The following is a 16,524-nucleotide window of genomic DNA, read 5'->3' on the forward strand; positions in this document are numbered from 1 at the left end:
GTTCTAGCATCTAAGCATCCTACACACAGCAAACAGTATATCTTAATTTATTTTGCCCAACAACTAAGTGCTATTCACTCATGCTTGGCTGAACGAATGCTATTCATGTCATACAATTTGAGACCTTTTGTGGAACGGTTACTGCAAAGAGATGATTTCAAAATCTGGAGTCCTGGGGTCCTAGAACTATAGAGCTTCCCCATAAAAAACCCTTAACCTTCGTCTATGAAAACAACTGATAGGGTTCTGCTCAAACATCTTTCCTCCATCAAGAACAAGATTATAGGATTGGCTAGGAAATAATATGACAGTACTAATTACTGTTCTAAATTGGGATACATACTCATGATGGAAGCCAAACAGTCAGAGGTGAGAGAGGACAGGAAGGGGAAGGGACCTAAGTAAAAGATAGTGGGTGTACCCATGTCCTTTGAATTAGTTGAAACGATGCTGCTTGAGATGTGCAAGTCTGGCAAAGTTTTGTGAATGTACCCAGATAATTCTGCATTCGCCCTAACAGATTAATAGCAATAGTAACAGAGTACTTTGTTAAATGCTTACCTGTATTTCTCTTCCTGCAAAGCCTGCATTATCAAGGAATAATCCCTCTGATAGAGAGCCTTGAGGTTCTCAAAGGATTCCTCCAGTCGCCCTTGATTCTCTCTGATCTCTTGAATCTCATGGAGTATTGCATCAAACCCTGAGCTCTGCATATCCAGAGTGTTTGTTTTGGAGCTTGGCGCTCCCATGGGGATCCCTGTGGTACTATTGGCTCCCACAGAGCCCGATGTGGCACTGGAACAATCTTCCTCACTGCCATATTTTGGGCTCGACTGAAAGTTATGAACACCTAAAGTCTTTCCCCCAGTCCCGTCTTCTTGACCTTCTTCCAAAGAGTCCTTCAAGTTAGCTATATTGTCTGCACTTCCAAACTTGTTCCTAATGAGCGAGGCAATCTCCCGAGGTTTGGAAACAACCGCACCTGCTGCCGAATGCGTGGCCTGGGAGAAACTAGAAAGTCCACCCTTAACACTGTCTACCACTCCTTCACTGAAGCCAGTGACCTTTGCGCCCACATCTTTCAGCCCCTGGTGCATATCCCTCAAGACATCTTTTGGCTGTCGAGGGATGCCATTTTGTTCAATCTCTCGCAGCTTGCGATGGTAGTGCTCTAACTTTTTCTGCAGCTGGAGGATCGTCTGGGCTGACTTCTGGTTCTTCTTCTCAAACACTTGCTTGATGCGAGCGCTCTGCTGCTTGTCAGCATTGTTGGCTAATTTCAGGTACTCTGCCACGTTGTCATCGCGAGCAGTTTGCTCTATTTTGATCTGCTCCGTCAGCTTCAGTATCTTCTGCTGCAGGTGGGTGATGGCCACTTTTGTGCGCTGAGGATCTGGTGTTCCATCAACGGAGTCTGCATTAATGCTGCAGTCTGTGCTTGAGACCACTGCACTAGATGTTTGTGCTAGGCTGCTCACATCTAACCGTTCGATCTGGAGAAAGAGGGCAGAGGGGGAAATACATTAGAAAAAATTATCTTGGTCATACGAACAAAAGCAGCAAGCTTTCACAGTTTCCATTAGAGAGTAAAAAGTCTCATTTGCTAGAGGCCCCACTCTTCAATTTTCAGGTGAAATATTCCCACCCTTAAAAGCAGTGAAAAGAATATATCTCTGCTAATCTAAGAGTTTTGAAGGATGTAGTCAAGGAACTTCAACCAACTCAGTTAAATCTCATGCAGGATTCATTAAAGCAACGTGTTAAGGCATAAAGAGAAAACAGAATAATATGTGTGGCTAAGTGCAGGATAGAGAGGATAACAAAGACTTTAGGAACTATTTTGAATAAAACAACTAGCAAAATAAATTGCTTATGTATAATGTTAACCCATGAGATAAATTCAAGTCTATCAATCTGCTGTAAAATAAGCAGTTTATTTATATAAGAATGCTCAGGTTGTATGAGAACTCCCCACTTTGCATGGTCGAGTGTACCAGCACCAAAGTGGGGTATCTACCCCAGAGAGAATATGCTGGTACAAGAGGTGGAAGACGTGGGGAGAAAAAGAATGAACTTATTCTTATTTAATAATGTGTTGTATGCAAGTCAAGGCAGGATATCAGACTTCCAGATAGCACCCACCCCAGTTTTTTGCCATACCTATGTCCAAAACCTACATCAATGGATACGAAGTACACAAAATCTACAGCAACAAGAGATACTGAAACAGTCTCAAAACAAAATGTACTTTGTATACAAACCTTAAACTCATGCATACTGGTAATCATCAAGTGATAACCAAATTAATTCTTAACTTTCGGCATATAGGCTACTCTTAATCGATACATTCAACAGTTAAAGTCTTAATGTTTATTTTCCCCTCCTAAGTCTTCCAACTTTTCCTTTTGTAGTAAAGAAAGAAAGCAGTCTCCCTTCTGTAGCCTACCTTGGCTTTTCTGAGGCGTAATAGCTGTTCCCAATGCATGGCTTGAACAAAAGCAACATGCCTACCATCGCTCTGCTGAAAGTTAATCCATACACTCACATATACACTCCCGGAACGCTGTAAAACACAGTCTCAAGGAAAGCAGCTGAAGACAGAAACCAATGAATCATTTAATTACTCAGCAGCTCCTCCCCAAACCAGGAACACATTAGTCTGCCCTGAACACGTGTATGAAAAATAGCAACATGACATCATTATGAGAGGTACGGATGGCATAACGACACCAGCTTTCACTCTCTCGTCTTTAAGCAGCAGTCCAAAGAAAAACAAAGGAAACCACAAAGACTTGCAAGCAGATGGAACATGAGTCTGTCCTACTAGCATGCAGGAGTGAGAACCAAAATGTTTTCTGAGCCAGAGAAGGCATTTGAGGTGAGGGCGGAAAGGGACAAGTCTACACTTTTAAACTCCCCTGCCCTCTCTGTGAAGGGAGTTGGTTATTTAAGCAACAGTGAAATTTTTAAAAAAAACTTTTCAGAAAACTTTTCAGTTCCTATTCGACCCGGTATTCAAATAAGCAGCTGCGTAGACATACACAAATATTGTTTAGATGAACACACCACTTAAATGGTTTCATTTTTGGGAGGTTCTGTGGAGGAACGGGGTTAGCAAACCCCCCCCCCCACACCAAACAGATTAAAACAGAAAACAAACAAGCATATGTGTACATTTACATGTTTAATTTGAGGCTTAGCGCATATTAAGCCCCAAGCAACAGTGAGAATGGGGAGATCTTTATTGGCCTCATGCCCCCCTAGAACTGGTTTGCTAGGATTTGAAACTAGATTGGGCTGGGTTAACCACACTAGAAACCCAAACACTGGAAGGCTGCTTGATCTTTAAGGATATGGCACAAACTGGTGTATCAAAAAGGTGCTTTACAATCTATCCACCTGTATGTGGATTTTCATTTGAAGTTTCATTTCCACATTCCTCTGCAGTGGTGAGCATGGAAACCACTCTGTGGTTTTACTGATAGCTTGTTTGTGGCAATATTGAGAAAATGAGAGGAACAGCTTTAGACATGTGACCCCCGCCCCAGCTGGAAAAGCCCAAATTCGAATGGAAGATGATCTTGTAAACAGCTGTGAACTGTGGGAGACATTTACAGACATGGTTTTTAAAGCCCAACAGATTTAGCCCATGAGATTCTAGGAACCTTAGCCAGCCCAATAACCACGACAGTCAAGCTAGTGAATAAAGGCTGATCCTACTTTGCAGCACAAACAACTTTACTTCCTTAAAATGTTGTTCTCTGTGAGTAAATGGTTTCACTGCTCAGTCTAAGACTGAACAGATTTCAGCTCCTCGGTCATTTTGAATAATATCCTAGGAACAGCTACTTACGGCTATACTAGAAATGGTGAAATATGGTTTCTCAAATGGCAAAGCACAAAGCTATGATTCCATTTGCCTTCAATATGAACCCCACTCCTGGACTTTGAAGTTTTATATCCATCCTGTGTGTCATCCTGTTCATTCTCTCTTGGTTAGGAAATAAACATGCGCTGCACACATGCCATGAGCAAACAGGATTATGAGTAAATCACTTAAAAAAAACACACACTAGAAATAACTTTGGTAAGTGGTAAGAAGCACTCTCGTTTAGTCTGAAATCTTGGCATTCTTAGTTAGGCTCCACATTTCTTCCAAAACTGTGTGGGCAGACCTGATAAACTAGTAAAGAAAGCAATACTGTGCATGTGTGGTACACTCACAGAAAGCAGCCAGTGCTTTCAGATACTGGAAAACTGGGCCCAGAGCAGGTTTGCCTTTAAAGGCAGATGGCCATAGATAATTTTATCATGTTTACAAGTGATATACTTCATTTGCATAGGACTAATTTGGCTCCTTAACATTTTTCTTTGGGACAAGCTAGATGTGACCGGGGAGGGGGGGTCCATCTGTGCATCTAACCCCCCCTCCTTTAAAAAGTACACAGGCTAGGTGAACTAAACCTTACCCTCCCTTTCCTGCCTTACCTCGCTGCATTCAGTCACTTTAAGGATTATTATCCTAGCTCAGTCCCAATAGCGGAAGAGAGCTGGACTGGAACAAAAGTAAAAGCGATGAAACATACTAAAGCAAAGGAAGGAGCGGGGATTGGGAGTGGTTAAAACCCTTAGGGTTGTTTAGCTTGGAAAGAAGGCGGCTGAGGGGAGACATGATAGAGGTCTATAAAATTATGCATGGTTTGGAGAGAGTGGACAGGGAGAAGTTTTTATCCCTCTCCCATAATACTAGAATGCGGGGTCATCTGCTGAAGCTGGAGGGTGTGAGATTCAAAACAGATAAAAGGAAGTATTTTTTCACACAACTCATAGCTAAACTGTGGAACTCCCTGCCCCAAAATGTGGTGATGGCTGCCAACTTGGAAGGCTTTAAGAGGGGAGTGGATATGTTCATGGAGGAAAGGGGTATTCATGGCTACTAGTTAAAATGAATACTGGTCATGATGCATACCTATTCTCTCCAGGATCAGAGGATCATGCTGAATATATTAGGTGCTGTGGAACACAGGCAGGATGGTGCTGCTGCAGTCGTCTTGTTTGGGGGCTTCCTAGAGGCACCTGGTTGGCCACTGTGTGAACAGACTGCTGGACTTGATGGGCCTTGGTCTGATCCAGCAGGGCTTTTCTTATGTTCCCCTTCCCAGAACATTCGGTTGTTGTTTAGCAAAATAGATCTCCATCCTCTGCTTTAAATGTGATGGGTCTTCTCCTTCCCCCAAACCAGTTCTGTCCAGTTTGGCCCTGCATCCTGGGCACCACTCTTTCTGCTAAATTTGTAATTTTGATTCCCTTCACAGTTTGAAAATTCGTATTTTTTTTCTTTTCACATTATTTCACAGAGAGTTTGTAGCACTCTAGCAATATCATCTAAACTCAGCTCCAAAAAAATTTCTTTGGCTCTAGCAGCCAGCCCAAAATTTTAGGAACCACTCATTTTTCAGCCTTCAGGGGTTTGCATTTTAACAACCAATAATTTCATTAAAACATAATACTAAACGCGTCAGTTTCTTGTAATTTTCTTAACATTATGACAAAAAACGTTATAGTAAATAAATATGGCATAACCCTGGTAGTAGTCACCATTAACAAAAAGCTAACCTCTAACCCTAACTTAGCTTCTCCCCAATTTCTTGTAATTACTTTAAAAAGCTCCACATAATTGAATATTGGAGCCAGTATAAAAAGCAACTGGTTAAGAAATGAATTAATCTACCATCATGAAATGGTGGAAAGTTAACATAAAAACATGTATCAAGAACTTCATGCTCGTGCATTTTATGTCTCATGACAAAACATTATGATATGAAATAATAACCTGGAATGAGGGATTTGTCAAGTCCTGTTCTAAACAATTTTATTTAAAATATTAAACCAAACATCTGAAGCAACTTACAGAACTGATTTTTGGATCCTAAGCCTTGCTTTCATTTGCACCATGTTTGTCCATTGTGGAGGTGGTCCTGAATCCCCACCCCCCAGAAAACAGTACAGCGCAAACGGGAGCATGGGTTTGGATCCAAGCCCTATTCAAACAAAATACTTGAAATGACATATCGTATATACTCGAGTGTAAGCCGAGTTTTTTGGCCATGCTTTTTGGCTTAAAAAACTCACCTCGGCTTATACTCGGGTCAATACGGTAATTCGCCTGCTGGGCCCTCTCCCAGTGCGCTCCCGCCGGCCAGCTGATGGGCGGGCTGTCCCACCTTCTCCCCCCCACCCCACCCGATCACGCCTTCTGCGCAGCGGCGGTGGCAGCTTCTCCCCCCCCCACCCGATCGCGCCTTCTGTGTGGCGGCGGTGGCAGCTTCTCCCCCCCCACCCGATCACGCCTTCTGCGCGGCGGCGGTTTCTTAGATCGCGCCTTTTGCGCGATCGTCGTGCCTTCTGTGCAGCGGCGGCGGTTTCTTCACCCCTCACCCACACTGCCTTCTGCTGGGCGGCGGCGGTTTCTTCCCCCCCACCTCACCAGGGCCGGTCCTCCCGCTTGCCAGCTGACCCTGCGGGGCCTCCTGCGCGCAGGGAGGGGGCCGCCACCGCCTGCCTGCGCGCCTGGTCAGGTAAGCCTGCGGGGGGGGGTGCATTTCCCCCTTGGCTTATACGTGGGTGCCTAATTTTTCCCCATTTTTGGGGTGAAATTAGGCACCTCGGCTTATACTCGGGTCGGCTTATACCCAAGTATATACGGTATCCTAAATCTTATAAGCAATCTCAAACAAAGCAGCACTACAGCTCTAATCAAAACAATTCAACACTGAAAGCAGTATTGCCTAGAGGTTAAAGCTTCCCAATTCAACTGTAGGAAATAAATGGCCTTTAGTTTTCCTGGATACACAGCAAAGAGGAACATTGCTGCGCCTCTTTGCAGAGATCATTTTAAAGCTTTGAGGCTACTACTGAGCAAGGCCTGCTCCTGACAAGCATTCTGACCTCTCCAGAGGATGAGATTTTAAGCACAGCCTTACAGGAAGTTATTAATAGACAGGTACAGGAGCAGGCAGTCTCTGAGATGTACAGATCTCAGGCTATAAAATCTTTTAAAGGTCAATACCAGCACCTTGAATTGGGCCTGAAAACCAACAGCTGAGTCAGCAGCTACAATATAAGTTCCACATGTTCCTGCCTCCCTGTAATAGCGGGAGCCATGAGGAGCAGCCCGCAACAGCTGAATTTCCTGAACTGTTTTCAAGGGCAGCCCAATGTTGAATCAATTGGCCTATGCTAATGATTATATATATATGGAAAACGGTGGCCAGGTTCTTATCATCCTTTTAGGAGCTGCAAAACTGGCAGATTAGATGTAGATGCACTCCCTTTTACCACTGCAACTACTTATCAAGTAGCAACATCAGGTCCAGAAGCACCACCAGGCTACATACCTGCTCCCCAAAGTTAACAGTTACTCCATCAACAACAAGAAAAATCACTGTTCCAATAACGCTTGACCTAAAATCTGTATCAGCTTGCATTAAGGAACCCGGCTCAGCAATATTTCTACCAGGCCTGAAGCTGTGTAAAAACAAACCCCTGCAATTGATACATGATGTGATCAGACAATGGCCTTTTAAACCATCATTCAAATAAACAGGCCGCTTGATGTAGAGGCATGAATCACAATTAAGTTGCAGTAGTATTTATTCTCCTCTAATTAGAGTCAACTTTTTGAATGGCTTGAAATGCCTGTTACCATTCCATTTATTGCTAAGTCTCTCAACACTACAGGAAATATTTCCATGTAATGTAAGAAGAATGCAACCTATATATACCAAGTTCAATTATAATAAAGCTTCAGTGACTTAACTTCTCCTTCCTACTAAAGTGTGCCTTTGAGCACAGTAAGGGATCGAATCAAACTAAAATGAATGCCCTTTTTGTACTCGTAAAGCACCTTTAAAGGCTCCACATGCACAACAATTTTTGACCTTGGCTATAACAACGGTGGTGTTAACTTAATGAAGGTGGATACATACGGCGAAATATTGTAATAGTTAATGTATGTACTGTGGCGCACAACACAGCAACATGATAATGGAACAGCATGGCAAACACAAACCCCATATTGCAGACACTGTGCCACATCTGATATTAACTTGAGGCAGAAAGGTGTCCTTGACTTAAGCCATTTGGTATCTTTGAGAGTCACCAGTCTGACATTTCACTGCTTTGATCTCTCTTGTAATGTTGCCTTGTAAGGAATCTCCTTGAATTGGTACACTGCCCCCATGTGTTTCTATTAAAAATGAATACTTCCCTATTAAATGTAATAAACAGTATTAGGTAAAAAAACATTTATTACTGTGAAATGAAGCAGCATAATGAGAAGAGGAAAGAGATGGAACAGCCTGTCAGATAGCCCAAGGGAAGAGAACAGCATGAAAGAACAGGTGAGGACATATTATCTAAGCAATGGATTAGCCTGAAATGTGTGGAAGGCAGCTACTACAGGACATGTTTCTTGAAGCCCCTGTTTTTTACACACACACACACACAGAATATTTTTATACACCTAGAGTATTTTGCACACTGACTCAGGAGTTTCTTTTTCAAGAACAGAGGCAATTGATAAATACAATAAAGTAATATATCCCTTATATTCTACAAACAGGAATCTACAATTTAACGAGACAGTCTAAGGATATTTCAGAATAGAACCCTCCCCGCCCCATATCAGTGAAGCAGATGGGAGAAGTCCTGGACAGGGAAAAGGCCATTTTCTGTATTTGGTCACTTATGCATGGTCGGTTTAGCCTCCTTCATTCCCTGTTTCAGCCAGGATCAAGTTTTTGAAAATGCACGTTACCTCATTCCTTTTCGGCTCAACCCCATTTCAACCTTAAACTAACTCGGCTTTTTCCATTCCTCTTCTTACCTGAGTCAAACCGTCTTTCCTGGCTCAAACCAGATTGAAAGAGTGTGCATATGCCTGCCTCGCATTGAGCTCCCCTTTCCAAACCCCTCTTCTGTTTGCTGATAGCCATATAAGGGAAGCATAGAAGATTGGCATCTCTCACAGCCAATCACGAAGAAGTGTGTAAAGAGGCAGGGAGGGATTCAAGTGCTACCTGCTTCCTGGGGGCTCTTTCTGAGAGAAAGAAAGGTTTTTTTAAAAAGGAGGCTTGGATTTCGCCTGCCCCCCCTCTTTCAAATGGCTCAGTTTTTTGTTCTTAAAATGCTTTTTTATGCGGCAGTTGGGTCTGGGGGGAAGGAAATGTTATCTCATGAGGTGAGCCAATTACAGAGCACCAATTAAAGGGGTGGGACTTGATCTGAACTTGGGAGACTGCTTTTCTATTCATGCTTCCATTAGCACAGGGTTTTATCCCTGATCATTCTAGCCAATGCATACAGTTTGACCCAACCCGGGTTACTTTGATCCTGGCTGAAACAGGGAATGAAGGAGGCTAAACCGACCATGCATAAGTGACCTATGTGATGTTTTTGCCATTCAATTTCAATTCTGCTGTACAGCAAAGAGGGTTTCTCAGTGCCAACAAGTGAAGTTATGTCACCTGCAATTTTATTGAACCATGAATTTTCTGTTGGTGAGGTACCCATTCAGAGTTGTATGCAAGACACAAACATTCTATATAGAGAGGAGGCATCTCCTACTAGTCACTTTCAAAGCATTTCCCAAACTAAGGAGGAGCTAGGATGCAACACTCAATCTGGCTCGTGCTTGTCTGACTCAAATGCATGCATTTTCCTACAGGAAAACTTATAGAGAGCACTAGAAGTATGTGTAACTGGGTTTGAAAAGAGCAATGGTTGATAAGTCTGCCTAGTAAACAAGCAAGAGCAAGACTAGCCTGATAACCTCTTGCACCTAAACAATACATCTGCAAAGCTCTGATATGAGTCCCAAGTGGACAAAGGCAGGATACAAATATGTTTTAAGTAAGTAAATGCTATGCAATGTCTATTTAGGCTGTGTAGCAGCAACGATCACAGACCCGGGAGATGCCCAATGAACTCAACAGATTAGGAATTTGCAGTCGCTTTCTAAGCAGGTTGTGATGATTTAGCTAAATATTACCTGTTGACTGTTTACAAATGCACAAACCCAAGCCATGAGAGATAGCAGTGTGATTCATAATGAATGCCAGGGATCAGGTGCACTCTGGAAACTTAGATGGTGACAAAAGCACATGTCCTTAACTCTGCAGCTGACAGGACTAATTCCAAGCACTGCATCCGGCTGCATTGGGTCTTTCAAAAATACTCTCGACTGAGCTAGCCAATGATTATTCTGTGCCATGTTTACTACTTCTACAGAAAACGGAGAGTGTTTTTGTCCTGATTTGCATAATGCTGATTTACAAATCCTCTCACCTGACACCATTCTTAAGAAAGCTCACTTTCACTGAGCCTGGCGGGCAGCTTGGCACTGTGTTGGTATTGATTAGCCTACTTAGCAAACTGGCTGTTTCAACAACAGAAGGCTAATCTGAAAGTTACCATTAATGAAGTGAGTGATTTTAAAAACAGTATCCGGAAACAAATGGCAAGGTTCACAGAACCTTAACATGCTAACAACAACTGGTGAACCCTTAGGGTAAAACTACATTCTACCTTGGCAAATGTGCTCACTGAGGAGCATATGTTTCTCTATGTGCATGTGTGTATTAATGGCAGGAAGGATACATGTGTAAAGTGCCATCAAGTCTCAGCCGACTTATGGGGATAAGGTTGCCAGGTCCCTCTTCATCACCGGCCTGAGGAGGGTAGGGTTTGGGGAGGGGAGGGACTTCAATGCCATAGAGTCCAACTGCCAAAGCGGCCATTTTTTCCAGGGGAACTGATCCCTATCGGCTGGAGATCAGTTGTAATAGCAGGAGATCTCCAGCTAGTACCTGGAGTTTGGCAACCCTATATGGGGACTCTGTAGGGTTTTAAGGCACGAGATACAGACGTGGTTTGCCCTCACTTTCCTCTGTATAGAGACCCTGGAATTCCTTGGTGGTCTCCCATCCAAATACTAACCAGTGCCGACCCTGCTTAGCTTCTGAGATCTGATGATATCAAGCTAGCCTGGGCCATCCAGGTAAGGGACAGGGAGGGCATCTGTGGTGACAAATGCCCACCCAGCCTTGTTTCCTCCACAGTCTGGTTCACTTCCAGTTCTGGAGCCTGCTGGGAGAAAAACAGGCTAAACAGACCATACAGAAGCATTTCCAGTGGAAGAGTAAAATCCATCCTTTCATTTCTCTCTACATATGTCCCTGCCCACACATTTAGTATTCCAAGGCAAAAACATGTCATTCTTCCCATACTTTTATAAGAACAAACAGTGCCCTGGAACAATTCTCAATTAAGAAAGTAAACAGTTCTGCAGTCTAATCTATACAGGGCAACATGTCCAACCCTGTCAATAGAAATTTGCTCAGTCCTGGGTTATTTTCTCACCCATAAAATACAATCTCTTTAAACTGAGGATCATCATAATCAACACAACCATTTCTACTCTGTCCTCACTATTTTATTGCTCAGTGGTAGGAAATGCATGTGTTTGTCATGCAGACAGTTCCAGCTTCAATCCCTGGCACCTTTGTTGAAACTGATCTCAGACAGCAAAGCTGGGAAATCCAAAAGAGTCCCTACCCATCAGAGCAGACTGTATGGGGCTAGATGGACCAATCATATGGCTCAGAACAAGGCAACTAACTTGATGTGTTCATTGTCTCCTACCAACGAAGAATAAATCAATGAAATGACACCTTCATTTTCTAATACCAAAAACAACTTTTCTCAGCTAATTAAAGGCATTAGAAAACACTATTTATACACTGAAAATTCATCATGATTTCAAGCCAGAGAAATATAGGTGGGGCATCACATCTATTGTAGACCTTTGGTGAGTAATCTTTTTTGCAAATTTGCCATAAGACCAGTCTAAAATACATGATAGCAAAATCACACAAGGTTGGAAGAGACCACAAGGGCCATTCAGTCCAACCTCCTGCCATGCAGGATCCCACAATCAAAGAGCTCCCGACAGATGGCCATCCAACCTCTACTTGAAGACCTCCAAAGCTGGGAACTCCACCCCCTTCCCCGAGGCAGCACATTTTACTGTCGAACTGCCCTCACCGTCAGAAAGTTCTTCCTAATGTTTAGGTGGGATCGCTTTTCTCTTAGTTTAAATCCATTACTCTGTGCCCTAGTCTCTGAAGCAGCTGAGAACAAGCTAGTTCCCTCATTAATATGACATCCCTTCAAATATTTAAACATGGCTATCATGTCATTCCTTAACCTTCTCTTCTCCAGACTAAACAACCCAGCTCTTTAGTCTCTCCTTGTAGGGCATAAATTCCAGACCTTTGACCATTCTGATCGCCCTCCTCTGGACACGCTCCAACTTGTCAACATCCTTCTTAAATTGTGGAGCCCAAAACTGGACACAGTATTCCAAGTGAAATCTGACCAATGCAGAATACAGTGGTAGTATTACTTCCCTTGATCTAGACACAATACTCCTATTGATGCAGCCCAGAATTGAATTGGCCTTCTTAGCTGCCGTATCACACTGTTGACTCATATTCAGTTTTTGGTCCACTAAGACTCCCAGATCTCTTTCACATGTACTGTTGTCAAGCCAACTATCTCCCATCCTGTATCTGTGCCTTATGTTGTTTCTTTCTAGGTGAAGTACCTTACACTTCTCCCTACTGAAATCCATTTTATTGTTTATGGCCCAGCTCTCCAGTCTATCAAGGTCATTCTGAACCTTGACCCTGTCCTCTGGGGTGTGCAGCCTGCCCCTCCATGCTATGGTATAGTTTGTCACTAGTCTACTGGACTGGGGAAACATGCCCAGATGTACCATAAAGCCTGTGCCACCTGTGGCATCCATACCACACCAGCTGGCCACCAACGTGGTACATAGTTTAGAAATCTTTAATTATTTTTAATGTTCTCTACTCAAACATGGCAGTCCAGGGACCAACTGCCAATGTCACCATAAATTAACAAAAAACTGCTTAAAGGACACCCATCCTTGGCTTGCTGATAGTTCGTGTTATCTTCCATTCTACATTTATTTCTAACTTTTGTCAACGTTTTTGCAACAACCAGCCTGATAAAGAGTTTGGTGAACACAAAAGCTTACATATTGTCTGTGCCACTTTGGTTGGGCCTAATAAAAGGTGCTATGTTGATTGTGTTCTTGTCTTTAGATTTTCCTCCAGGATTTCAAAGGGGGAAATGCTCTGGTAAGCAGACTGGTACTTACTAGCGTGGTAGTGACCATGCCAAAAAGACACATCTATGGAGCCTTTTTAAAGCACTCGAAATATTTCAAAATATCCATGTTTCAGCAACCTCACATCTCACTCCAAACTGAGTTCAAGTTTTCAGAACCTCTGGAAAAGTACTGTGTTGGCCAAACAGGTACACATGTGGCAGATAAGATCTGGTACTGTTTTGAAATTTAGAATAAACATCAGTGAACATGACAAAATGAATACTTTTATCTGTTCTACAGGCAAAGATACAATGAAATTCTAGAAAAGGAAGTGGGATAAACCATAATTATTACTGATGTTACTAGCCAGCAACTGAAGTGGTTTAACAAGAAAAACCAGGTCTGCTTTTGAAATTCTGAAGAGCGCTTCACAGAAAGCAGCCAGTTCAGTAACAGAGTTCTATAATTACGGACTTCAGCTGAGACACAATTCCATCCACCTGTCATGGGTACATAAATCACCAGTTTACAACCCTATGTCTGCAGACACCAGTCCCCTCAAACCACATTCTTGCCGCATCTCTGTGGAAAGGTCAGATAACAATTCACTATTGACTAAGCAAGCACATAAGAGATTACTTTGGGATGACGGGAGGACTGAGAAAAGTTCTAGGTGGCAAAAATGTTCATCCTAGAAGAATTGGATTGCTGAGCTATTATCACAAAGTTGTCAAGGTTACTGGGGCAGGGGGTCACGGATTTTACAACTGCATGTTTGTTAAGCATTGCCAAGATCAGCTGTATCTATACCCATATACTCTGGCCTAGGAAATTTGCTTAGAAAATCACTCAGATGATATTAAAACATAAGAAGGACTCTGTTTAGGAGATTCCATGGAAGCTGTCCTTCAATATTACAGCGCAATTTAGTCTTCCTCAGAATTTCACTCACTGGGGATAGAAAGAGAAGGCCTAACATTCTCTACAACACACAGTTAAACTAATTTCACTGAGGGGAAAAATATGAATAAAGGCTTAATTGGGACGAGGGGGTGATGAAAACAATCATCTTATTTGCTCAGCCTAACCAATATATTGTAAAAGTAAAAAGCTTCCAGCCTCTAGGAAGACTCGTCTAAATAAATGTATCTACAGAGGCTTCCTATTGTTCCACATAAAAAACAAGACCTATGATGATCTGAAAGAACCTCTGAGAAACAGCCAACAGGATGTAAATAATACCTTAAGTGCATTTATCCCATCTTTCTTTCCATAGAAGGTTTTTCATTACAATCTACATTTTTCAAAATCCATATAACATGACTGAAATATCCCCAGACATTTGAAGCAGTAATCTAAAACAATGATTTCATTACGTGGTGGTGTAATCCTATGCGCTCGAAACTGTTGGCACAGAGCTATCAAGTTTTGAGCTAGTATCCATACATTCTTTTAAATATTCTTTTAGTGAATGAACAAAAAGTAAACACCTATACTCAACATTTATGTCAAGGAGATTTATAAACCTTCTAATTGGCACACCATTAAAAAGCTTGCTTTTGGGAAAACAGTCCAATTACAAGCTTGCTTACCTACTGGTCAAAGGACAGCTCACTTCCTCCATGCAATCAGAAAAAAATCTGACATGCTCAGGAAACAGAAAGGGTAGCCACAGACGCCATTGATAACTGGTTTTAATTAGCTCCTTGTAATCCTGACATGAAGAAAAGTGATGCACTGAAAACCCACTCCTGCAAGGTTGACCTCATTTCAGATACTGCTCAACCTGAGATTTTGGGAGGGAGATTTGTTGTCAGGGTACTGATGATACCTAAATGCAATATTTCCTTATTCAAGCATGGTGGAGTATTTGCCTGTGAATGGTGGGCAAGGAGATGCGCCTAAGTTGAATCTTCTTATCCCACGGGAGGAGGTTTGGACTCTGGGCCCTGCTTTGCTTCTAGAAATCAAGCAGCAGCATGGGCCAGGAGTACCTTTCACCTATTGCATTCATTCTATTGACTGAGACCTGTTTTTGAACAAAGGGATCTCCCACTGCTTATACACATGTTTGCAACCTTGAGGCTTGATTACTCCAAAGCACTTCTATGAGGAGCTGGCCCTTGAAAACTGCTTGGAAACTTCAGGCAGTACAAAATTTCCCAATTCACCTCATGATGGGGTATGGGGGTGGAGAGAACATGGTCAGGTTTTGTACAGGCTGCCTGTATACTTTCAGGCCCAACTCAAAGTGCTTGTGCTTACTTTTAAAGACCTTCCTAACCTGGTACCATATTTTAGAGGCCATATTCCCCTGCATGAACCATACACAGGGTTGCCAGGTCCCTCTTTGCCACCGGTGGGAGATTTTTGGGGCGGAGCCTGAGGAGGGCGGGGTTTGGGGAGGGGAGGGACTTCAATGCCATAGAGTCCAATTGCCAATGCAGCCATTTTCTCCAGGTGAACGAATCTCTATCGGCTGGAGATCAGTTGTAATAGCAGGAGATCTCCAGCTAGTACCTGGAGGTTGAGCAACCAAAATTAACACCACTGTACTGCTACCACAGGTTAGGAAATTAGCACAGGACTGGCTGAAATAACTACTGGATAACAATCTAGTAAACAAGTGTATTAAAGTGCATAAAGTGAAATAAATAAATAAATATATACAACAATATCTTAGACAGTCCAAATGGTACTATTTTCAAATATTCAATGTAGATCAAGCTGGAACGCTTCTTCAAAGATGAATGATGAGGGGGACGATCGTTTCATTTCTTCTTCAGCCCCTTTTTATTGGAATCATTTCACATGCATATATCCATATACAGGAATTCAATTATTTTCACTTCTCCCATGGGGATGAAAGTGGCAACTTATGTAGAATGGCAATATCAAGTTCCATGCAGGATACAACAGCTCAGAGACATAGTTGCACAGACGACTTCAACCGTTCCAAAAGGGATACAATAGGTAACTGAGGTTGGCAACCCTAACCATATGAGAAGTACTGGGCAAGCTCTGCTGCTTTCAGCCTCCGTATGTGAGGTGAGATCATTAACGGCTAGGAGCAAGGCCTTAATTGCAACCACTTCAAGGTTACGAGATGGCATCCCAATGGAGATCTTGTGGCATTCTGTTAAGTAGGCAAGACTCACCTTTTAAAACTGGATGGTGGAGACAGATTTAGAATATTTCTAAGTTAATTTTCTTTAGAGCTGAATGTTTGTGGAATGTTGGAGAGTTTATTAAGTTGTAATAGACATGATATTTTGGTGTAAGCTATCTACAGCTGGGAAACACAGTACAAGCATACTCGGAGATGT

General features: G+C 42.5%; 1 protein-coding gene across 2 annotated transcripts in view; it reads right to left on the minus strand.

Moving 5' to 3' along the window:
* The window catches only part of TMCC1 (transmembrane and coiled-coil domain family 1), a 101,432-nt gene that overhangs the window by 18,710 nt on the left and 66,198 nt on the right, over positions 1–16,524 (minus strand). Inside the window, exons 1-2 of one of the 2 annotated variants that reach the window (XM_056855356.1) lie at positions 2,447–2,567; positions 562–1,493 (exon numbers count right to left, since the gene is read on the minus strand). In XM_056855356.1, the coding sequence (XP_056711334.1) occupies positions 562–1,493; positions 2,447–2,485 (971 nt within the window). In that variant the 5' untranslated portion in view covers positions 2,486–2,567. Of the gene's footprint in view, positions 1–561; positions 1,494–2,446; positions 2,568–16,524 lie in introns of those variants that run through there. The other variant, XM_056855364.1, reaches the window with a different exon arrangement.

Source organism: Euleptes europaea, chromosome 1 (assembly GCF_029931775.1).
Source record: "Euleptes europaea isolate rEulEur1 chromosome 1, rEulEur1.hap1, whole genome shotgun sequence".
NCBI lineage: Eukaryota > Metazoa > Chordata > Lepidosauria > Squamata > Sphaerodactylidae > Euleptes > Euleptes europaea.